This window comes from Carcharhinus amblyrhynchos, chromosome 12, assembly GCF_965287045.1.
Source record: "Carcharhinus amblyrhynchos chromosome 12, sCarAmb.v2.hapA, whole genome shotgun sequence".
Classification (NCBI taxonomy): domain Eukaryota; kingdom Metazoa; phylum Chordata; class Chondrichthyes; order Carcharhiniformes; family Carcharhinidae; genus Carcharhinus; species Carcharhinus amblyrhynchos.
In genome coordinates this window covers 16,920,682-16,945,276 of record NC_137335.1, presented here as the reverse complement: position 1 = coordinate 16,945,276, position 24,595 = coordinate 16,920,682, and the positions used below count along the sequence as shown (strand labels likewise).

At 44.7% G+C, this 24,595-nt stretch overlaps 1 protein-coding gene across 1 annotated transcript in view; it reads left to right on the top strand.

Annotated features, from left to right (window-relative positions):
* LOC145350544 (metabotropic glutamate receptor 1-like) overlaps positions 1-24,595 on the top strand; it is a 220,770-nt gene that overhangs the window by 172,242 nt on the left and 23,933 nt on the right. Inside the window, exons 4-6 of the mRNA XM_080199744.1 lie at positions 442-688; positions 20,687-20,855; positions 21,878-22,004. Of these exons, the coding sequence (XP_080055870.1) occupies positions 442-688; positions 20,687-20,855; positions 21,878-22,004 (543 nt within the window). The remainder of the gene's footprint in view (positions 1-441; positions 689-20,686; positions 20,856-21,877; positions 22,005-24,595) is intronic.

Below are 24,595 nucleotides of genomic sequence, written 5' to 3'. Positions count from 1 at the left end.
CTTATATCCAATAGAACATGTCTGTGGCTAACACAGGAAATAAGCAGTGGTTCCCAGTATGATGTAAATCAGGCAATGCTATTTCATACAGCATCTTTCTCAGTGTTGTACTCACCCTTTTCTCTTTCTCCAGTTGACTCTGTCTGCCTGTCTCCATAGACTGAAGTATGTTAACGCTAATAGAATCTATTAGTTTGTGATGAAGGGTGGAATAATGCATTGTGAAGGAGTAATTACCTTAAGCCACAAAAGAACGCCCAGAACCAAATGGAATCCATCTGTGAAATTGCCAATGACAGACCAGGCATTCCCGGATCATTCCTTTCTAATTTACCTTGTCTTCCCTTTTACTCTTTAATGGGGGTGCCGATTAAAAGTAGCAACATCGTCGAGTAAAATTGCAGCGTGAATCACTGATGGGAGCCTGTTCCTCTCCTGCAGGAAATGAAAGCTTAGCAGAAAATTACGTACAAGACAGCAAGATGGGTTTCATCATCAATGCCATCTACGCCATGGCCCACGGCTTGCACGACATGCACAAAGCCCTCTGCCCAGGGCATTCCGGACTCTGTGACGCAATGAAGCCTGTCGATGGCAAAAAGTTACTCCAATTTCTGATCAAGACTTCATTCATTGGGGTCTCTGGTGAGGAAGTATGGTTCGATGAGAATGGAGATTCTCCAGCAAGGTAAGATATTGGCTTGAAAAGGCACTTCCACTCTGTTATTCAGTGTTGCTGATTTAAAACGATTATTTTAGAATTAATCATTTGGGGACGTTGATTTCTTATGATCTATTTGGTATAGTTAGATTTGATTTGGTTGATTTATTATTCTCACATGTATTAGGATGCAGTGGAAAGTATTGTTTCTTGCGCGCTATACAGACAAAGCATACCATTCATAGACGACATGGGGAGAAAGAAAGGAGAGAGTGCAAAAATATAGTGTTACAGTCATAACTAGATTGTCTGTTGGCAAAAGGGAAGAAGCTGTTCTTGAGCCGGTTGGTATGTGATCTCAGACTTTTGTATCTTGTTCCCAATGGAAGAAGGTGGAAGAGAGAATATACAGGGTGCGTGGGATTCTTGATTATGCTGGCTGCTTTTCCGAGGCAGTGGGAAGTGTAAGTGGAGGATATAGGTGTGCCACCCTCTAAATTCCAGGGAATGCTAAAGGTACATCAGTCTGCTTGTGGATATTATGAGTTGTGTCACTTCCTCATCTCTTTCTGGAACTAATCTCAAACCCCTGTTCTGTTGCTGTTCTTTGAGCTTTTAGACTTCATTCGAATTGTTACTCGCCTGTCATTTGGGAGCATTTATTTGAGATAGGATCAAATGAACAGGAGTATTGGCCATTTAAACCCATGAGGATGTTCCAACCTTTAATGTGATCCATGACCTAACAATGTAAACATGCTTTTGTCCCGGATAGTCCGTAAAATCTTTTGATTAACAATTCACAGTTGACCTCAGCTATTTGCAGAAGAGAATTATTCTTTGTGTATCACAATGAATCCCAACTTCACGCTTGGAATAAAAACAGAAAACTGGAAACTCTCAGCAACATTAAATTTTGCTTCTCGTCACAGATGCTGCCTGACCTGCTGGGCATTTTCAGCGCTTTTCCCTGGTTTCCTGCAATATTTTCTTTCGGTATTAGTGTTTGCTCTTGCAATAGATTCATAGAGCAGTACAGCATGCAAACAGGCCCTTCAGCCCAACCAGTCCATGGTGCCCCGCCAGCTTGTCCCACTTTCCTGCATTTGGCCCATATCCCTCTAAACCTTCCCCATCCATCTACTTATCCAAACGCTTTCTAAATGTTACTATTGAACCTGCCTCAACCACTTTCCCTGGCAGATCATTCCATATACACACCACCCTCTGCATGAAGAAGTTACCCCTCAGGTCCCTTTGAAATCTTTCCCCTCTGACCTTTAAACCTATGTCCTCCAGTTTTCAATTTCCCTTCCCTAGGAAAAAGATTATGGCCAGGATTTTCTAGCTGTGCCCGACCCAAAACCGGAAGATCTCACCCAAAGTCAATGGCTCTTTCTATGGTTCCCCCCGCTCCCCCCCATCCCCAGCCTGCTACAATTCTACAATTCCCACAGCAGGCGAGTTGTGAAAATTCCCCCAGTGTTCATTCTATCTACGCTGCTCATGATTTTATACATCTCAAAAAGGTTGCCCCTCATCCTCCTATGTTCCAAGGTATAAAATCCTAGCCTGGCCAACTGCTCCCTATAACTCAGGCCCTCGAGTCCAGGCAACATCCTCGTATATTTTCTTTGCACTCTTTCCAGTTTATCAATGTCTTTCCTATGACAGTAAGAAGTCTCAACACCAGGTTAAAGTCCAACAGGTTTATTTGGAACCACGAGTTTTCGGAGCACTGCTCTTTCATCAGGTGAGTAGAGAGGTAGGTTCATAAACACGGCATATATAGACAGAGACATAATTGCAAGATAATTACGGATTAGAATGTGAAGAAGGGTTGGCATGCAACTCTTTACAGGTAATCAAGTCCTTACGGGTACAGACAGTGCAAGTGGAGAGAAGGACAATCACAGGTTAAAGAGGTCTCAAGCCAGGGCAGTTAGTAGGATTTTGCAAGGCCAGGCCAAATGGTGGGGTTATATGTAGTGTGACATGAAGCCAAGATCCCAGTTGAGGCCATCCTTATGCATACGGAACTTGGCTATCAGTTTCTGCTCAGCGATTCTGCGTTGTCGTGTGTCTTGAAGGCTGCCTTGGAGAATGCTTACCCAAAGATCAGAGGCTGAATGCCCATGACTGCTGAAGTGTTCCCCGACTGGAAGGGAACACTCCTATAACAGGGTGACCAAAACTGAACAAGTGAACAACTGAACATTGTGGAATGGCTGGTTCTGATTTTTTTTTTGGACTAGATTACCCAATCTGCAGAAATCATTTCTCTCAATCTCATAGTTCCTCTTAATTATCCTGAAACCTTTAGTCAAATCAACCCCCAAATTCTAAATTCCAGGGAATACTAAATGTCCATCATTCTGTTTGTGAATGTCATGAGTTGTGTCACTTTTTCATTTCCTCCTGGAAAGACCCTTGCGTATTAGATGCGATGTTCTGTTACTGGTATTTGAGATACTGGACTTCATTCCAACTGCTACTCACCAGTAATCTTTCATCTACACAACTTAGGTCAAAGAAATAAGCCAGTTAATTTAACATCTACAGAAGGGGTAATTTTGGCATTTTTAATTGAAAATTAAATTACTAAGTATTTAGTTGAGGGGAAGCTAATTCCAAGATGACTGGTTTCAGAAATGAAGATCATGCCGGAGAAACTTGATTGCATTATTTGAAGAGATGGGGATACAATGGAGGGGAATGCAGTGGTTGCAGTGTACACAGGCTTGCAGAAAGTTGATGCTGAGGAGTCATTTGGAAAAAGTGAAGGAGTATAAAATTGAGATGATTGAAGCAAGTTGGACTAAAAGCTGCTTTAAAGTTTAAAGTTTATTACACAAGTAGGCTTACAGGAAGTTACTGTGAAAGTCCCCTAGTCGCTACACTCCATCGCCTGTTCAGGCACACTGAGGGAGAGTTTAGCATGGCCGATGCACATAACCAGCACGTCTTTCAGACTTTAAGGGGAAAACAGAGGATAGGAGTTCTGGGCAGCTTTTCAGAATGGCTGGAAGTGGTTATTTGTGGTCCCACAGGGTTCAGCTCCAGAGCCATTCCAGTTCACTCTGTGTATTATTGATTAATTATCGAAGAAGACGGATGTTCTGAAAAATAAGCACTACCCAAGGGTGCCTGTCAATGCTAATATAGCTCCTCAGTGACACAACATTGACAACATCTGCATGTTTTCATTGTTGACTGACAGTTTGAAGAAATTGGAAATGACAAGCAGTAGGAGGCAATGTATACAGTGTTGAGCACAGAAACAGAGCCCAGAGTTCCAGCAGCTCCATGCCAGGAGTGACTATGCTTCATATTAATCCCACTTTCAGCTAATCCCTTCACCATCTCTTTCTTAGCCCTCTCATGTGTCTATCTACCTTCCCACTAAATTCATCTGTGCTATTTGCTTCAACTGTGATAGCTAGTTCCACATTCTAACCACTCTCTGGGTAAAGTCATTCCCCCAAATCATAAAATCCCTGATATGGAGATGCCAGCATTGGACTGGGGTGAAGTCTCACAACACCAGGTTAAAGTCCAACAGGTTTATTTGGTAGCACAAGCTTTCAGAGTGTCTTTCAGGTAAATGAGGAGTTGTGTTCACAAACAGGACATATATAGACACAAACTCAATTTACAAAATAATGGTTGGAATGTGAGTCATTACAGGTAATCAAGTCTTAAATAATGCGAGTGGTAAGAGGGTTAAGCACAGGTTAAAGAGGTGTGTATTGTCTTCAGCCAGGATAGTTAGTGAGATTTTGCAAGCCCAGGCAAGTTGTGGGAGTTACAGGTAGTGTGACATGAACCCAAGACCCCGATTGAGGTTCGAACAAGTCTTTCAACCGATTCTATACACTAGATACATCGATGACATTTTCTTCCTATGGACTCATGGTGAACAATCATTGAAACAACTATATGATGCATCAGCAAGTTCCATCCCACCATCAGACTCACCATGGACTATTCTCCGCAATCGGTTGCATTCTGTGACACACATCTCCATTAAGGATGGTCACCTCAGCACTTCACTGTACCGCAAGCCCATAGATAACCTCACGATGCTCCATTTTTCCAGCTTCCACTCTAAACACGTTAAAGAAGCCTTTCCCTATGGACAAATCCTCCACAGGATCTGCTCAGATGAGGATTGCAATAGACACCTACAGACGCTGAAAGATGCCCTCATAAGAACAGGATATGGTGCTTGACTCACCGATCGACAGTTCCGATGCGTCACTGCGAAAAACCACACCGACCTCCTCAGAAGACGAACACGGGATACGGTGGACAGAACACCCTTCGTCGTCCAGTACTTCCTCGGAGCGGAGAAGCTACAACATCTTCTCCGGAGTCTTCAACATGTCATTGATGAAGACGAACATCTCGCCAGGGCCATCCCCACACCCCCACTTCTTTCCTTCAAACATCCGCACAATCTCAAACAGACCATTGTCCGTAGCAAACTACCCAGTCCTCTGGAGAATAGTGATCACGACAGCCCATAACCCTGCCACAGCAACATCTGCAAGACATGCCAGATCATCGACACGGATGCCAAGATCTCATATGAGAACACCATCCACCAAGTGCATGGTACGTACTCTTGCGACTTGGCCAATGTTGTCTACCTGATAAAAAAGGATGTCCCAAGGAATGGTACACTGGGGAGACCATGCAGACGCTATGACAATGGATGAATGAACACCGCTCGACCATCACCAGGCAGGAGTGTTCTCTTCCTGTTGGCGAACAGTTCAGCAGTCACGGGCATTCAGCCTCTGATCTTTGGGTCAGCGTTCTCCAAGGCAGCCTTCATAACATACTGAGTAGAAACTGATAGTCAAGTTCCGCACACATGAGGACAGCCTCAACCACCATCTTAGGTTCATGTCACACCATCTGTAACCCCCACGACTTGTCTGGGCTTGCAAAATCTCACTGACTGTCTTGGCTAGAGACAATACACATCACTTTAACTGTGCTTAACTCCCTCTCCACGCACATTGTCTGTACCTTTAAGATTTGATTACCTGTAAAGACTCACATTCCAACCATTATCTTGTAAATTGTGTTTGTATCTATATATGGGCAGCACTGTGGCTCAGTGGTTAGCACTGCTGCCTCATAGTATCAGGACCTGGGTTCAATTCCTGGCTTAGCTCACTGTCTGTGTGCAGTTTGCACGTTCTCCCCGTGTCTGCGTGGGTTTCCTCTGGGTGCTCCGGTTTCCTCCCACACACCAAAAGGGTGGGGCTAAGAGGATAGGGGCTGGGTGGAATTGTGGTCAGTGCAGACTTGATGGGTCAAATGGCCTCCTTCTGCACTGTAGGGATCTATGATTCCATGATGATATGCCCTGTTTGTGAACACAACTCCTCACTCACCTGAAGAAGAAACGATGCTCCAAAAGTTTCTGTTACCAAATAAACCTGTTAGACTTTAATCTGGTGTTGTGAAACTTCTTACTGTCTAAAAATCCCTACAGTGAAGAAGGAGGCCATTTGACCCATCAAGTCTGCACCAACAACAATCCCACCTAGGCCCAATCCCCAGAATCCCATATATTTACCCTGCTATTCCACCTGACACTAAGGATCAATTTAGCATGACCAATCCACCTAACCTGCACAGCTTTGGAGTGTGGGAGGAAACTGGAGCACCCAGAGGAAACCCAAGTAGACATGGGGAGAACTTGCAAACGCCACACCCGAGGCCAGAATTAAACCCAGGTTCCTGGCGCTGTAAGTGTTGCAGTAGTGTTAACCACTGTGCCACCGTGTCAACCCTGAACTCCCAGTTTATTTATGCTCCACCCCCTGCCTCTCACCCCCACCTTCACCCCCCCCCACCCACCCCTCCTCCCTCTCCACTCCCCACTCCCCACTTCATGTCATGGGGAAGCTCTTCTCTCAATAATGCCTTGGGATTTTTGATGCTTACCGAAGCATGTGGGTGGGACCACCCAAGCTTGTTACCCTCCTCGACCCAGTCTCCACAATCCTTTCAACTTGCTGGAAGATGTGCCCGGTGCTCAGCCCAAAGCAAATTTGTACAATCTCCCAGCTTCCTTCCTCCTGTGGATGTTTACAGGTCTGAACTTGTTAAAAAACATTCTGCAACTGGTAAGGGATCCACACAGAGGGCAGGGTGCAACCAACAGGTGTTAGCAGGAAACCCACTCCCTGGTACAGTCTTTAGCAATGGGGGTACATGCTCTCGAATTGGCCATGTACGTTCTTGCTCTTGAGGGAGTGCAGTGAATGTTTACCAGGCTGATTCCGGGGATGCCGGGACTGATGTATGAGAAGAAATTGTCTAGATTAGGATTGTTTTTGCTGGAGTTCAGATGAGTGGGAGAGGGGGAAAGGGGGGAAATCTCATAGTTGTAAAATTCTAATAGGACAAGACAGGGTAGGTACAGGGAGGATGTTCCCAATGTGGAGGTGTCCAGGACCAGGGGTCACCGTCTGAGGATATTGGGTAGACCATTTAGGACGGAGATGAGGAGATATTTCTTCACCCAAAGAGTGGTGAGCCTGTGGAATTCATCACCACAGGAAGTGTTGGTGTCAAAACATTGAATGTATTCAAGAGGCGGCTGGATATAGCACTTGGGGCAAATGGGATGAAAGGTTATGGAGAAAAAGCGGGAGTTGAACGATCAGCCACAATCTTGATCAATGACAGAGAAGGCTCAAAGGGCTAAATGATCTCCTCCTGCTCCTATCTTCTATATTTCTATGAAATGTGATGTGCCGGATGGTTAGGGAGGAATTATGATCGCCCATGTTTTCTATTAAGAGGCAAGGGGTTCCCTCTGATCAGTACTTTGCAGAGTCGGGGGGGTGGTGGGATTTTAATTGTCCCACCCACCATGGGAATTGTAGCGGGCAGGGCATGGACCATGCAAAGGTCCATTGACCTCGGACAGGATTTTCCGAACTTGCAGCAAGTGCAGCCGGAAAATCCCACCCAGGGAGTCTTTTAAAAAACTTGATTCTGGGATTCCTGACTGCAATCCAGTGTCACCCAAATCTTGATCAGCATAGGATAATGGTGCAGGCTGATTGGAGTGGGTTGTGAGCCCATACTCTAGAGTCATGGAATTCTTACAGTGCCATTCAGCCCATCAAATCTGCACTGATAGCAATCCCCCCCTAGGCCTTATCCCGTAACCCCACATATTTATTCCGCTAATCCCTCTAACCTATGCATCCCAGGGCTCTAGGGGCAATTTAGCATGGCCAATGCACCTAACCCACGCATCTTTGGACTGTGGGAGGAGCATCTGGAGGAAACCCATGCAGACACAGGGAGAACATGCAAACTCCACACTGACAGTGACCCAAGCTGGGAATTGTACCCATGTCTCTGGAGCTGTGTCGCAACAGTGCTAACCATTGTGCCACTCTGAACTAGCTCCATTGTGGGGGCAGGCATCTCCTAGCCCACTGAAATTATTGTGGTGTCAGTCCAGCTTTTCAATAAGCCATGGTTCACAGGAAGTGTTATGACCCTTGGTTTTGCAGAGGGAACGTTTTTAAGGACAAACAAAAGCTCTTACCCATGCCAATCTATGCCCCTCCACCCACCAATAAAGATCCTCAGTGATAACCTATGGCAGTTTAAAGCCCATTTACTCGGTATGCACTCGGTACAGAACCAATGAACACTATGACAAAAATGTCATCTGTGAGAAAGTTTCAAGAGACCACTCTTTTAATCCAGGCCTTCTCACAAAGAACACCTTTTACTGTAGCCCTTTAAAAGTATCAACAAACTGCCCGTTTAAAATATCACTCACAGGAACTTGACACCTCTTTATCTTGTGTAAATGAACATAAACAATTGAGAAATAGATCTGAGGAAGCTGCCAGATAAGTGATGCATTCCCTTGGGAGCAGCTGTTTTAAGAGATTAATAAATGTCTGGGCTTTCGGCCAAGAACGTAGAATGAGGTGCTCACAAATGCTTGTAGTTTCTGCTATTGATACCTTAAAGGGTTGGTTGATTGACACTTGTATAGGGCTGTATTAAAAGGAGGTCTTTGCCAGAAAGTTCAGAAGGGATGACCAGTCTTTTAACAATTTTTTGCACATCTCTTATTTCACTATATGATTCATTGGTTCAGTATGGGGTGGAGAGTGGGTAACAGGCTACTGAAGTGCTAATGGGTTGACCTGGAGACTATGAGGAGGCCAATGGGGTGGGTGGAGGGGCATGCAGTGGCATGAGTAGGCACGGAGAGGGCATGGTGATTGAGTTGGTCAAATGTGGAAGTCTGTAGTAGGAGGGCTGAAGGCCTGTTTCGGTTTTGGTTGTTTTTATTTCAACTGGGGGAAAGTCCCAGAGTATTGAGTCAGGCCTGTGAAGCCACCCAGCCTCAAAGCCAGCAGCCTCTGTGGCTACATCCTGTTTCCAAGGGAGGTGGGCCTGACTCCAGTTAGCGTCTGCACCCTTCCCCGGGATGAAAGTCCCAACTTTGTAGGCACTTTCTCCCAAGGCAGATACACCAAATCGGGAAATATCCCAACTCCTGCTACCCATCTCTGGAATGGCAATCCAGCCTGTCATATCCGGATCTGTTGTAGACTAATAGTTAGAAATTGATTGTAACAAATAGTAAACAATTCCATCACTGTTATAATATAATTCTACTGCCAGGATGGCAGAAGGCAAACTAGATGGACCTTGTTCTTCTTTCATCTAGAAATATCTGCGTTCCCATAGATACCAGACACACTGACTATGCCATAGATTTTGTGTTTCTTTTAATTCCTCAAAATGATGCACAATCTTTGTCCCTTGTATCCGATACTATTAATAGCCTCAGCATCAACTGTGACTGGTTTCATTTGAAACACTGAATTAAACGTTAAAATACGTAGGTTTTACTGATCATCAGAAAACCCTCAAAGCCTACACCAGTCTCAAACTCTGGCTATGATTCCCAAGCAGATGACCGCCGAGAAATAGCAGAATTACAAATGCAAAGCTCTGAATTTGGCAAGACCACAAAGAAAATTATTCACAATGAACATGTCAAAGATTTTTTTTGTCGCCCAAATAAGTGATCCTAAACAAAGTCGCAGTAAACTTTATTTATCAGTTTCACAAATAGGCTTGCATTAACACTGCAATGAAGTTACTGTGAAAATCCCCTAGTCACCACACTCCAAGTGCCAGTTTGGCACTGCCTGGGTGACAAGTGGCAGCGCCAGGGCACTACTCAGCCATTTCCCCAGTCATCTGGGGGCTTAAATGGCTTCTGAGGTCCCCAGTGTAGCCATCACGTCTGGTTTCCATTTATGGAGACCAGTGGTGATTCATGCCGGGTTCCCTCTGCGCCCAAGGGTTGGAGAATTCCAGGAGCCGGGAGAATCCGGCTGCAAATAGACCCTGTATATTTAAATGAGTATTTAAATATGCTAATCTAGTCCATGCCCTTGCTATGGCCCCTGCCCCACGATTCTCTGGCACTAGCACAATTTGCACATGAGCAAGGCAGGAAAAGCACATTCGATAATTGTACTCAAATTTCATGAATTTGTAGATTCCATTTTTACTAGATCTCCGTGTTCTATTAGATTCTTTACCATCGAGGTTACGAATGAGCTCTCCCAATAACCTCTCTCAATATAGGCTGAGTTTGAGGATTGTATTTTCAGCGCCTGAAGGCTTTGAAATTGATCAGTAAGTGTTTTTGAATTGTTTTGTATGTAAGCCTGCTGAAGTTTCAATATTGAGAAAATGATGAGATTACAGAGAGATTTGCCACCTTACCAAATAGATGACCACTATCGTTTTAATTTGAAAACACATTCTTTTATTTTTCATCAAAAATTAAAATCTCAGGCCTATGAGGATCCAAGGAATTTGAAATGTATAATTGAAGTGCATCTTGGTCATCATAGAAACCTTACAGTGTATTTGGTCCATCGAACCTGGACCGACTACAATCCCACCCAGGCCATATCCCCATTACCCCATATATTTACCCTACTAGCTCCCGGACACTAGGATCAATTTAGCATGGCCAATCAACCTAACCCGCACATCTTCGGACTGTAGGAGGAAACTGGAGCACCCTGAGCAAACCCACGCAGACACGGGGAGAATGTGCAAACTCCACACTGACAGTCACCCGGGGGCTGGAATTGAATCCGGATGCCTGGCGCTGTGAGGTGGCAGTGCTAACCACAGTGCCACCCTTAAAAGGGCATATCTGCACAAGCATCGTGTTAGCACAAACACAGCCCCAATGCTCAGCTTCCTCAGATATCGGGGAAGTTTCAGCAAGCAAGGTCACCTTTATAAAAGTTTGCAAAGTCAGCTCTGTAATACAAACTCACTGCTACTTCTGATTCATGTCAACTTCTCCAGGCTAAAGAGAGACTTGGCTTCGTTAATTGACGAGAGAAAAAAATGAATAAATTTTAAGCTTTCTGGTCCTTTCATTCAGTTACTCTTTGTGTGAATTGAACACTTGTGCTAATTATCAGTTTAGTTTAATTCCAGATGTATCCACACATTTTATCTCCCCTCCTTTCACATCATTCAGACAATTATCACCCGGAAAAGAGTTTGTCTCACACCTACGTCAAATGTCCCTGTGAAATCTGAGGCAGCAACAGATATTGCTGGAAACACACGACAACAGTTTGCATTTATATAGCACCTTTATTATAGTAAAACATCTCACAGTGCTTCTCACAAGACCAGCAACAGGCAATAGTTAACATTGGGCTCTGGTAGGAAATATCAGACAGGTGACCAAAAAAAACCTGGCCAAAGAGGTAAAAGCAAAATGCTGGAAAATCTCAGCAGGTCAGACAGCATCTGTGGGAGGAGAATAGAGCCAACATTTCAAGACTGGATGACCCTTCATCATAATGCAAAGAGGTGGGTTTATCAACAGAAAGAGAAGTTTATTTATTAGTGTCACAAGTAGGGTAACATTAACACTGCAGTGAAGTTACTGTGAAAATCCCCTAGCCGCCATACTCCAGTGTCTATTGGGGTACACTCAGGGAGAATTTACCATGGCCAATGCACCAAAATGGCATGTCCTTCGGACTGTGGGAAGAAACCGGAGCACCCGGAGGAAACCCACGTGGACACGGGAAAAATATGCAAACTCCACAGTCAATGACCCAAGCAGGAATTTAAGCCGGGTCCTTGGTGCTGTGAGGTAGCAGCATTAACTACTATGCCACTGTGCCGCCGGAGGTATCAAGGCAGGGAGATTTAAAGAGAGTATACCAGGTACGGCCATGACGTGGTGTGGCTAATGAATTTGAGGACGCAGCATTGAAGGAACTTGATGTTCACAGAGAGTTGTCGGGTTGGAGGAAATTAAGAGTTGGAGTGGAGTGAGGCCATGGAATGAGAGCTTTAAAATCATGGTCTAGCTTAATGGGGAGCCACTTAAGAACATAAGAACATAAGAAATAGGAGCAGGAGTAGGCCATCTGGCCCTTCGAGCCTGCCCCGCCATTCAATAAGATCATGGCTGATCTGTCGTGGCTCAGTTCCACTTTCCCGCCCTCTCCCCATAACCCTTAATCCCCTCTCTTATCAAAAACCCATCAACCCGCTTCTTAAAAATATTTAGCGAGGCAGCCTCCACCACTTCAACGGGCAGAGAATTCCAGAGATTCACCACCCTTTGAGTGAAGAAGTTCCTCCTCAACTCCGTTCTGAACTGCCCCCCCTTTATCTTGAGGCTGTGCCCCCTAGTCCTACTGTCTTTTTTGAGCGGGAAGAGTCTTTCCACCTCTATCCTATCCATCCCATTCATCATCTTATACGTCCAGTCAGTGAGCACAGGAATGATGGGTGGATGGGATTTTGTGTTACTAGGCAACAGGTGGCAGATTTTTGGGTGGTGAAGTTTATTGAGGATGGAAGGTTAAAGGGCAACCAGGAGAACAAAGAAAATTACAGCACAGGAACAGGCCCTTTGGCCCTCCAAGCCTGCAACGACCATGCTGCCCGTCTGAACTAAAACCCTCTATCCTTCCGGGGACCATATCCCTCCATTCCCAGCTTATTCATGTATTTGTCAAGATGCCCCTTAAAAGTCACAATAGTATCTGCTTCCACTGCTTCCCCGAGCAGCAAGCTGCAGGCACCCACCACCCTCAGTGTAAAAAAACTTGCCTCATACATCTCCTTTAAACTTTGTCCCTTGCACCTTAAGTCTATGCCTCCTAGTAATTGACTCTTCCACCCTGGGAAAAAGCTTCTGACTATCCACTCTGTCCATGCCCCTCATAATCCTGTAGACTTCTATCAGATCGCCCTGTCGTTCCAGGGCGAACCAACCAAGTTTCTCCAGCTTCTCCTCATAGCTAATGCCCTCCATACCAGGCAACATCCTGGTAAATCTTTTCTGATTTCCCCCCCCAAAGCTTCTATATGCCTCTGGTAGCATGGTGATCAGAATTGAACACCATATTCCAAGTGTGGCCTAACCAAGGTTCTATATAGCTGCAAAATGAGCAATGAAATAGTTAATCTGGACATAACAAAGACACCGATGAGGGTTTCAACAACTGATGGACTAAGGCAGGGAAGGAATAAGAGAGTCAGCAACTGTGAAGCCAGGCCTGTCTCTGTGAAATGATTCTGTTCCTGGTTAAGTAGCTGCCATAGGTCTCAGTATGTCTGAAGTGAACAGTAAATGAACAGGAGTTTATATTGCATTTCTTCTACATTAACCCACACGCCCAAAAAAAAAGCGCTCTCAATTTTTAATTATCCACTCATGGTATGTGGGCATCGTTGGATAGGTCAGCATTTATTACCCATCCCTATTTACCCCTGAGAAGGTGGTGGTAAACTGCCTTCTTGAGCCGCTGCAGTCCAATGCTTGATTTTAAATCAAGTTCTGTAAGGCGAGTGCGCGGATCACCCGGTCTTATTTCTTTTTAGTTTAGCTTCTTGGTCCATGGCTCTTCTGATTTGGGATGTCAATCAAAATGGAAAGTTTTTTTTTCTCTCTTCTCATTGCACCAAGCAAACTAAACTCATTACAAAAAAGATTTTAAATCTCTGCTTGTTTTCTTTTTGACCGGAACCAATGTTCCGAGTCCCTGTGTTGGCTTGTCAATGCATTACGGAAGAATATGAATAGGCACAAGTGTTCCTTGTTCAGGACAGAAGAGTCAGTTACGAGGGGGACATAGGTTTAAGGTAAAAGAGGGGAAAGTTTAAACTGGTTATGAGAGGCAAGTTTATTTTTTACGTAGAAGGTGATGTGTCTGGAATCTGCTACCAAAGGAGATGGTAGAAGCAGATACAACTGCAACATTTAAAAGGCATCTTGATTGAATGGCTAGAAATAGAGGGACATGGACATGAATTGGCTAGGAATAGAGGGACATGGACATGAATTGGCTAGGAATAGAGGGACATGGACATGAATTGGCTAGGAATAGAGGGACATGGACATGAATTGGCTAGGAATAGAGGGATATGGACCATGTAGAGACAAAAGCTCCAGAATTTTACCATCCTGCCCAATAGTAGTCGGATCACTACAGTGCAGAGAGGTGGGCAGGACACGGACCATGCAAAGGTCCATTGTCCTCGGACAGGATTTTCTGGTCTTGGGACGAGTGTGGCCAGAAAATCCTAACCAAGGTCTTTAGTTCAGAAAGGCAACGTGTGTTGGTGCAAGCTTAGTGGGCCGAAGGGCCTGTTCCTGTGCTGTACTGTTCTTCGTTCTTGATTGCCTCTTTACTACACACAGTCCCCTTCACCTCCAAAATGACATGCATTTTCATAAAAAGGCATAGTTAACTCATTATTTTATCTGTTACCTGTTCCCTCCATTGGGGAAAAGAGGTAACTGAAATTGAATAGATTTTTTCAGGATTATTTTATTCCCCACAAATTGTAACCTTTTATAAAAACAGCCACCTGACCTCGGTGCTCTACCAGTGTGTTCTCAGAAACTGTACGTTATCTTGCAGGGATACACTTCTTGGCCTTTTAGTGGTCGTATCACTACAGTGCAGAGAGGCCGTTCAGCCCATCGAGCCTGCACCCACAATAATCCCACTCAGCCCCCATCCGCATAACTCCATGCTGCTAATCCCCCTGTGCAATTTAGCATGGCCACTCATCCTAACCCTGCACATCTTTGGAGTGTGGGAGGAAACCGGAGTACCTGGAGGAAACCCAGACATGGGGAGAATATGCAAACTCCACACAGACAGTGATGTAAAGCCAGAATTGAACCCAGGTCCCTGGTGCTGTGAGGCAGCAATTCTAACCACTATGCCACCATTCTGCCTTTTGGCTATGATCAAGCATCAGACCAAGCCAAGATGGGGTGCAATGCTTTATCTTGTCAGCTTGTACATTGTTCGTCTCTCCTGGGGGAATCATGAACTGGATTCAATTAGAATGTGGTTTTTGGAGCCAGCAAGGAGATGGATTCAAATCCACCCAGTTCCACTCTGTGCATTGGATTTACAACTTTAAGAATGGAATAAAAATTAAGACAGAGGGGCGGATGTAGACCATTTAGTTGATCCCAATTAGGGTTTATTTATCCTTGCTTATCCATGCAGTTGGAATGCAGATCAGTGTTCCTTGATGGTGGCACAGTGGTTAGCACTACTGCCTCACAGCACCAGCAGCCTGTATTCAATTCTGACCTTGGGTCACTATCTGTGTGGAGTTTGCACATTCTCCCTGTGTCTGCATGGATTTCCTCCGGGTACTCCGGTTTCCTCCCACAATCCAAAGATGTGCGGGTTAGGTTGATTGACCATGCTAAATTGACCGTAGTGTCAGGGGGATTAGCAGGATAAATACGTGGAGTTACGGGAATATGGCCTGGGTGGGATTGTGGTCAGTGCAGACTCAAAGAGCCAAACGGCTTCCTTCTGCACTGTAGGGATTCTATGACTCCATTACACCTTGTTATTTGAAATAAGAACATAAGAAGTAGGACCAGCATAGGCCATCTGGCCTATTGAGCCTGCTCTCCCATTCAATAAGATCATGGCTGATCTTTTCATGGACTCAGCTCCACTTAATCGCCCACTCACCATAACCCTTAATTCCTTTACTGTTCAAAAACGTTTCTATCCTTACCTTAAAAACATTCAATGAGGCAGCCTCAACTGTTTCACTGGGCAGGGAATTCCACAGATTCACAACCCTTTGGGTGAAGAAGTTCATCCTCAACTCAGTTCTAAACCTGCTCCCCCTTATTTTGAGGCCATGCCCCCTAGTTCTAGTTTCACCTGCCAGTGGAAACACCTTTCCTGCTTCTATCTAATCTACTCCCTTCATAATGTTGTATGTTTCTATAAGATCGTCCCTCATTCTTCTGAATTCCAATGAGTATAGCCCCAATCTACTCAGTCTCTCCTCATGAGCCAACCCTCTCAACTCTGGAATCTAGTGAATCTCCTCTGTACCCTCTCCAGTGACAGTATATCCTTTCTCAAGTAAGGAGACCAAAACTGTACACAGTATTCGAGGTGTGGCCTCACAGTTGCAATATAACCTCACTGTTTCTAAACTCCATCCCTTTAGCAATGAAGGACAAAATATCATTTGCATTCTTAATTACCTGATTCACCTGCAAACCAATTATTTTGTGATTCATGCACCCAGGTCCCTCTGCACTGCAGCATGCTACAATTTTTTACCATTTAAATAATAGTCTATTTTGTTGTTATTCCTGTTATCATTTAAATGGATGACCTCACATTTAACAACATTATACTCTATCTGCCAGATCCTTGCCCACTCACTCAGACTATCTATATCCCTTTGTAGACTTTCAGCGTCCTCTGCACATTTTGCTCTGCCACTCATCTTCGTGTCATCTGCGAATTTTGACATGACACTTGGTCCCCAACTCCAAATCATCAATATAAAACATATACAATTACAATCCCAACCCTGATCCCTGAGGCACACCACTAGTCAATGATCGCCAACCAGAAAAGCACCCATTTACCCCCAGTTTTTGCATTCTGTTAGTTAACCAATCCTCTAACCATGCTAACACATTACCCGTAACACTGTGTACCTTTATCTTATGCAGCAGCCTTTGGTGTGTTACCTTGTCAAATGCCTTTTGGAAATCCAGATACACATGTTCCTCATTGCTGCATCTTCCTGATGGGACAATTTATATCCAGATGCCTTGCTATTTGTCCCTTGATGATAGTTTCAAGCATTTTCTCCACTACAGGCACTAAACTAACCAGCTTTTAGTTACCCTCCTTTTGTCTACCTCCTTTTTTAAACAGACATTTCACTCACATTCCTTTAAATATCTTTAACAATTTGAGCCAGGTGGTGTGAGACCCACTCTCTGTCTTCTAGAAGGTGAGGAGGTGCAATCAGACTCAAAGGGCAGTAGAAGTATTCTTACACTAGTCCCTGGTGTAGCTCAGGGGTAGTTGGGACATCATTATCGGCACAGGCTTGAAGGGCCAAAGGGTCTGTTCCTGTGCCGTACTTTTATTGTTGTTTGTTCTTTGTTACTGCAAAGATGAGCAGGGGAGTTGTCGCCGCTGTCCTGGCCAACGCATATCCCGCAACCAAGCTCACAAGTTCTCGCCTCTGCCTTTAGAAGGTTATAGGTTCAAGTCCCACTCTTGGTACAAACAGGTAGATAATGTGGACTGAAAACTCCATTGTGGTATTAAGGGAGTGTTGCACTGTTGCGCGTACCATCTTTCATACGCCACATCTACTCTCTTGATTGAACGTAAAGGACGCCACAGCTGGAGAATTTGGGTACAGGAGTTGGGAATCATGTTGCAGCTCTACAAAACCTTGGTTAGGTCGCAGTTGGAGTGTTGTGTGCAGTTCTTGTCACCACCCTACCAGAAGGCTGTGGAAGCTTTGTAGAGAGTACAAAGAAGGTTTACCAGGATGTTGCCTGGTCTCGAGGGTGTTGGCTATGAGGAGAGGTTAAAAAACCTAGGATTGTTTTCACTGTAAAGGCAGGGGCTGAGGGGAGACCTGATGGAGGTCTACAAAATTATGAGAAGCATAGACGGGGTGGATAGTCAGAGGCTTTTTCCAAGGGTGGAAGAGTCAATTACAAGAAAGAACAGGTCCAAGGTGAGAGGGGGAAAGTTTAAGGGAGATGTGCAGGGGAGGGTTTTCACACAGAGAGTGGTGGGTGCCTGGAACGCGCTGCCAGAAGAGGTGGTGAAAGCAGGTACATTAGCAACATTTAACGGACATCTGGATGGGTACATGATTAGAGAGGGATTAGAGAGATGCAGTCCGAATAAGAAGGTTTTTTTCAGTTTACTTAGGGCATCATGATTGGCACAGGCTTGGAGGGCTGAAGGGCCTGTTCCTGTGCTGTACCTTTATTGTTGTTTGTTTTTTGTTACTGCAGCGATGAGTAGGGGAGTTCTCACCGCCGTCCTGTACACCCTGTGGCTAAGGTTACAAAATCTTTCGTTTTTGTGAATTAACAGTGTTGGGCAGCAATGTCATGGAACAAGGTGATCCAGCCACAGGGAGCACTCAGGTCAGCTGCTACATGAACCTTTCACAGAGTCATAGGGGTTGCACAGGAGGAGGCCATTCAGCCCATCAATTTGTTTGAAGCACAGTCCAGGTGGTTTTACTCCCTGGTTCTTTCCCATTATCCCTGCAATGTGTCCTCCTGCAAGAATTTCCGGGGATTCCCACCAGTACTTACGTGTTTGCCTACAAGATAGGTGGCAACAGACTGGCGACCTGTGCCGCGAATTACTAGCTTTAGAGACAGATGGAAGTCTGTCTGCAGGAGGACAATTGGAATACATGACAGATGTTACCTCAAGATGCAAAGCTTTGCAATGGGGCTGGGAAGATCTGCGGATGCCAGAGCAAATCTCAGGGGTCTGTTTAAAAGCTGGAGTAGAGTAACTGTTTACCCTTTACCCGGTGCTTCTAAATCTAATAGAGGTTTGTGAAGGGATCAACTTCTCAGAGATAACCATGAGCTGCAACTACTAATGTTATTAGAGATAGCTCTCACCTCATTTCAATCACTTCGTTAAGAAATATTCACAATCAATGGCAGCCTTTCACTAAGAAGGGGCAAACAGGGGCAAAATTGGTTAACTCCCAACTCTGGTGTTAGAGAATTGGCCGTCTCTTTTACATTGTGCCTGACTTTCTTTCCCTTTTCACCAGTCCAGGCATCCACATCTTGTACCTTTCATCATCCATTTCGCTTCTCCCGTCAAACTGCTCATTAAGGCTTTGACAGAATATATTTTACACAGATTAGACAGCACTGGAGCAGCTCATTAGCTCATTCAACCAGCCAGTCCATGCTGCTGTTTATTCACCTTACCATGGTACCTCTCTCTGATTAACCCTTCCTGCACTGCCCCTTATTCCTCTATTCCTTGCTCAGTCGTGTGTCTCAAACCTCCCTTTAGATGCATCAATACAACTCTCATGAGCATCACATGTTCGTAAGTTTAAGTTTATTAGTGTCACAAGTAGGCTTACATTAACACTGCAATGAAGCTACTGTAAAAATCCCCTCGTCACCACACTTCGGCGCCAGTTCGGGGTACACTGAGGGGGAATTTAGCATGGCCAACACATGTAACCAGCTCGTCTTTTGGCCTGTGGGAGGAAACTGGAGCACCCGGAGGAAATCCACACAGACATGGGGAGAATGTGCAGACTCCTCACAGACAGTGACCCAAGCCAGAAATCCGAAACCAGGTCCCTGGCGCTGTAAAGCAGCAGCGCTCTCTACAAGGAACTTCCTCCTAAATCCCTTACTTGATCTGTTAATAATGATCTTATACTTGCCGCAAGTCGAACCAATTTCTCCTTATAGACCCTATTTAATCCTTTTGTCATTTGTAAGACCTCTATCAGGTCCCCACGATGGGAGTCAGTTAGCTCAGTTAGTAGGACAGCTGGTTCATGATGCAAAGTGACGCTAACATCGTGGGTTCAATTCCTGCGCCGGCTGAGGTTATTCAGAAAGTCCTGGCCTTCTCAACCTTGCCTCTTGCCTCAGGTTAAATCACTGCCAGTCAGCTCTGCCGCTCAAAAAGGGAGAGCAGCTCCGGGGACTGTGGTGACTTTAGTGTTGTCAGATCTCCTCTAAGTATTTATTTATCCCAGTGAAAATACGAAAATACTGAGGACACTGAAGCATTAAAATTTCATTCATGCCAGGACTGAATGGTTCAGTTATGTGGTAGGGCAACAGAAATTCAGATTTAGGAGATTTCCAAGACTAAAATTATGAAGGGTTTTGATGGTTTTAGTGGCAACAGGGTCAGTAACCAGGGGGTATGGGTTCAAGATAATTGGCAAAAGGAGCAAATGCACTCCCTGAACTTCCAAAAGACAATGGATAGTTACCCGAAAAGAAAAGAAATGAAGGATGATAGGGGAAAGAGTCTGGGTGTGGCACAGAAGCACAGTGATTAGCACTGCTGCTTCACAGCACCAGGACCAGGGTTCGATTCCCAGCTTGGGTCACTGTCTTTGTGGAGTTTGCATGTTCTCCCCATGTGTGGGTTTCCTCTGGATTCTTCGGTTTCCTCCCACATTCTGAAAGACGTGCTGGTTAGGTGCATTGACCCGAACAGGTGCCGGACTGTGGTGACTCGGGGAATTTCACAGTAACTTCATTGCAGTGTTAATGTAAGCCTTACTTGTTAGTAATAAATAAACTTAATTGACTAGCTTTTTAAAAGGTTAGCACAGCCATGATGGGCTGAATAGGCTCCTCTTGTGCTGTGAAGGAATATTTAGTTATCTAACTTGTGAACAAGTCAATGTTCCTTCAACAAGTTGGCGCTCCCTACAGGAAGCCTTGTTCAATGAGGGTGCGTGTTGCAGACTTGCTGTTCTGGATCTCCCTGTCTCTGAGACCTGTACTCCTGGTTGAGCAAAGTTCCCTCTCGCACAAGGGCACAGCCGCAGAAATCCATGCCAAAGGATGCCCGCCCCTGTTAAACTTCTTCTTTGAATTGCCAGGTACGATATTATGAATCTCCAAATGACAGAGAACGGTGTGTATGACTATGTTAACATTGGGACGTGGTACGAAGACTTGCTGGACATTGACGACAACAAGCTTCAGATGAACATGACCAAGATGGTACGTTCTGTCTGTAGCGAGCCCTGCACCAAAGGACAAATCAAGGTGGGTCCAACCAGCACTTCCACCTAAATCACTTGTGAAAGGATTGGGGTAGTTGGATTCTTTCCAAAGGTTAACACTCAACTTGCTGGGATTAGTCGTGAGGGGAGGCAGTGGCATCATGGTATTGGCAGTGGAATTACAATCCAGAGGCCCTGGGTAACATTCTGGGGACCCAGGATCAAACCCTGCCATGGCAAATGGTGAAATTGGAATTCACTAAAAGTCTACTGATGACTGTGAAGCCATTGTTGATTGTCCTAAAACACCATCTGGTTCAATATCAGCCTTTAAGGAAGGGAATCTGCTGTCCTTACCTGGTCTGGCCTACATGTGACTCCTGGCCCACAGCAAATGTGATTGACGCTTAACTGCCCCCCCAAGGGCATTGGGGTTAGGTGACATCAGCAATGCCCACATCCCATTAAAGAATCAAAAACAGCTATCACTTTCTCAATATTTTGCTGGAGTTTAGAAAAGTGAGAGGGGATTTCATAGAAACTTATACAATTCTAACAGGGTTAGACAGGATAGATTCCAAAAGAATGTTCCCAATGATGGAGGAGTCCAGAACTAGGGGTCATAGTTTGAGGATAAGGGGTAAACCTTTTAGAACTGAGGTGAGGAGAAATTTCTTCACCCAGAGATTGGGGAATCTGTGGAATTCACTACCACAGAAAGTAGTGGAGGCCAAAACATTGTGTGATTTCAAGAAGAAATTAGATTTAGTTTTCGGGGCTAAAGGGATCAAAGGACATGGAGAAGAGGGGATCAGGATATTGAATTTGATGATTAGCCATGATGATGAATGTCGGAATGGGCTCGAAGGGCTGAATGGCCTACTCCTGCTTCTGGTTTCTCTGTTTAGCTTCACCACTATTCAAAGGGCACGCACTGAGGAGCTCTGTCTCTCAGTTGCTGATGTAAACTCATCATCCTGAAATTTAGCTCTCTCCCTCTCTCTCTTTCTTGACACCAGCATGTTTTCCAGGTGTTACTAAAGGGATCCTGTGCTGTTTCAACAGGTTATTCGGAAGGGAGAAGTGAGCTGCTGTTGGATCTGCACAACTTGCAAAGAGAATGAGTACATGCACGACGAGTTCACGTGCAGGGCCTGCGAGCTGGGCTGGTGGCCGAATGCTGACCTCACAGGTAATCATTCTCTTGGGAACGTCGTCCATGATTCATGTTGTATCTTCAATAACAGACATGGCACAATTGTGAACCAGAGGAGGACTGTTCTCTTGGGTCGATATTTTTCTCTCAGAGCAACATCAGTCAAACAGGTTATCGCATTGCTGTACACAAATTGGCTCTCTATTTCCTGCATTAGAACAGTGACTATAATGCTTCAGGGTACAATGGTGGCACAGTGGTTAGCATTGCTGCCTCACAGCACTGGGGACCCGGGTTCAATTCCAGCCTCGGAATTTGAAGTTTGCATGTTCTCCCCATGTCTGCGTGGGTTTCCTCCGGGTGCTCTGGTTTCCTCCCACACTTCAAAGATGTGCAGGTTCAATAGATTGACCATGCTAAATTGCCCCTTAATGTCAGTGGAACTAGCAGGGTAAATACATGGGGGTTATAGAGATAGGGATTGGGTGGGACTGTTGTCGGCGCAGACTCAATGGACCAAATGGCCTCCTTCTGCATTGTAGGGATTCCATGATTCTAATGCCAAGTCTTTCCTTTTCTCATCTGTCCTGAAACTAGGGTATGTTTCCCAATTTAGTTCTTTGCAAGATGCTCTGTGGTGTTTCAGGAAACAGGACATCAGCTTCCCTCAATAGGTGATTACACAACATTCTGTGCTACATCAGCCCCATTCTCAGATGAGTAAAGTTAGGATTATTTTAAATGCACTTTAAAAAGATGTTAAGACTGTGCACCTTTAATATTTCTGTTTGCTTTTTAGTGATACATATTTTTCCCCTGATATATTCCCTCTATTTCCCTCCTGGCCTTACCACCCTCCTCACTCTGCTGACTTTCACTGGAATAATGAACTCATAGCCAACACCTGCCCAAATGGCCTATTTTCAATGAAATTACATCAAGGCACAGGATTGACCCTTAACCCCAGCAGTTCCACATCTTTATACTCTGCATAAGCCTCCTCCCACCTTCCTTCACCACCTCTTTCACCACAACCTTCTATCCCTCTCACCCTCTTGTGCTTATCCCTACTGCAACTTCCACATTCTCTCTCAGGCACATTCCTCCTGAATTCCTTATGGGTTTTATTAGTCACCATCTTCTGTATGCAGTCCCTAATTTTGGATTTTATACAAGTGAGAACATCTTCTCCTTATCTACCATCAGACATAGCAGCAGAAGTAGGCTATTTGGCCTATTGAGTCTGCTCCACCATTCAACAAGATCATGACTGATCTGATATCATCCTCAGTGCCACTTTCCTGTCTTGTCCCCTTAACCATTGATTCCCTTACTGATTAAAATTCGGTCTATCTCAGCCTTGAACATACTCAACGACCTAGCCTCTACAGTCCTCTGCGGTAAAGAATTCCATGGATTCACTACCATCTGAGAGAAAAAATTCCTCCTCATCTCTGTGACCCCTTACTCTGAGATTATGCCCTCTGGTCCTGGACTCTCCCACAAGGGGAAACAGCCTCTCAGTAACTACCCTGTCAAAGCCCCTGGAAATGCTATATGTCTCAATAAGGTCACCTCTCATTCTTCTAAACTCCAGTGAGTACAGACCCAATCCATTCAACCTCTCCTTGTAAGAAAATCACTCCATACCCAGGATTAACCTGATGAACCTTCTCTGAACTGCCCCCAATGCCTGTATATCTTTTCTTAGATAAGGGGACCAAAACTGTTCACAGTATTCCAGGCGTGCTCTAACTAGTGCCTTGAATAGTTTTAGTAAGACTTCCCTATTTTTGTACTTCATTCCCTTTGAAATAAAAGTAAGCATTGCATTTGCTTTCCCTATTACCTGCTGAATTTGCATGCTAGCTTTTTGTGATTTATGCACGAGGAGTCCCACATCCCTCTGTGCTGGAGCTTTCTGCAGTCTTTCTCCATTTAAATATTATTCTTCTTACTAAAGTGCATAACTTCGCATTTTCCTACATTATATTCCAACTGCCAAGTTTTTGCCCATTCAGCTAATCTGTCAATATCCCTCTGTCATTCTCACCACTTTTCCTCCCCACCTTTCGAGTCCACTCATAATATTGAACTCCCTTCTGCAGGTCGCCTCTCAGTCTTCTCTTTTCAATAGAAAAAGCCCCAGCTCTTTCAGGCTTTCCTGATAATTGTACCCTCCCAGTTCTAGCCTTTACTTTCCTGCATTTTCTCTCAGGTTTCCATATTCCATTCACCACAAAGCACCCCAAACACAATCCCAAGTAAATCCTCATTTAACATTCATATTGCTGGCTGATAGTGGGATCACTAGGTTACAATAGTTTGCATTTCCCTCCTTGTCTCCCCATTCCCCGTACTCCAGTGGCACTGAGGACAATTGTAGCAGCCCTCTTACTGTGCTGGATGAAATCATCTTTGATTTGATTGGATTTATTATTGTCACATGTATTATAATACAGTGAAAAGTATTGTTTCTTGAATGCTATACAGACAAAGCATATCATTCACAGAGAAGGAAGGAGTGCAGAATGTAGTGTTACAGTCATAGCTAGGGTGTAGAGAAAGATCAACTTAGTGCAAGGTAAGTCCATTCAAAAGTCTGATGGCAGCAAGGAAGAAGCTGT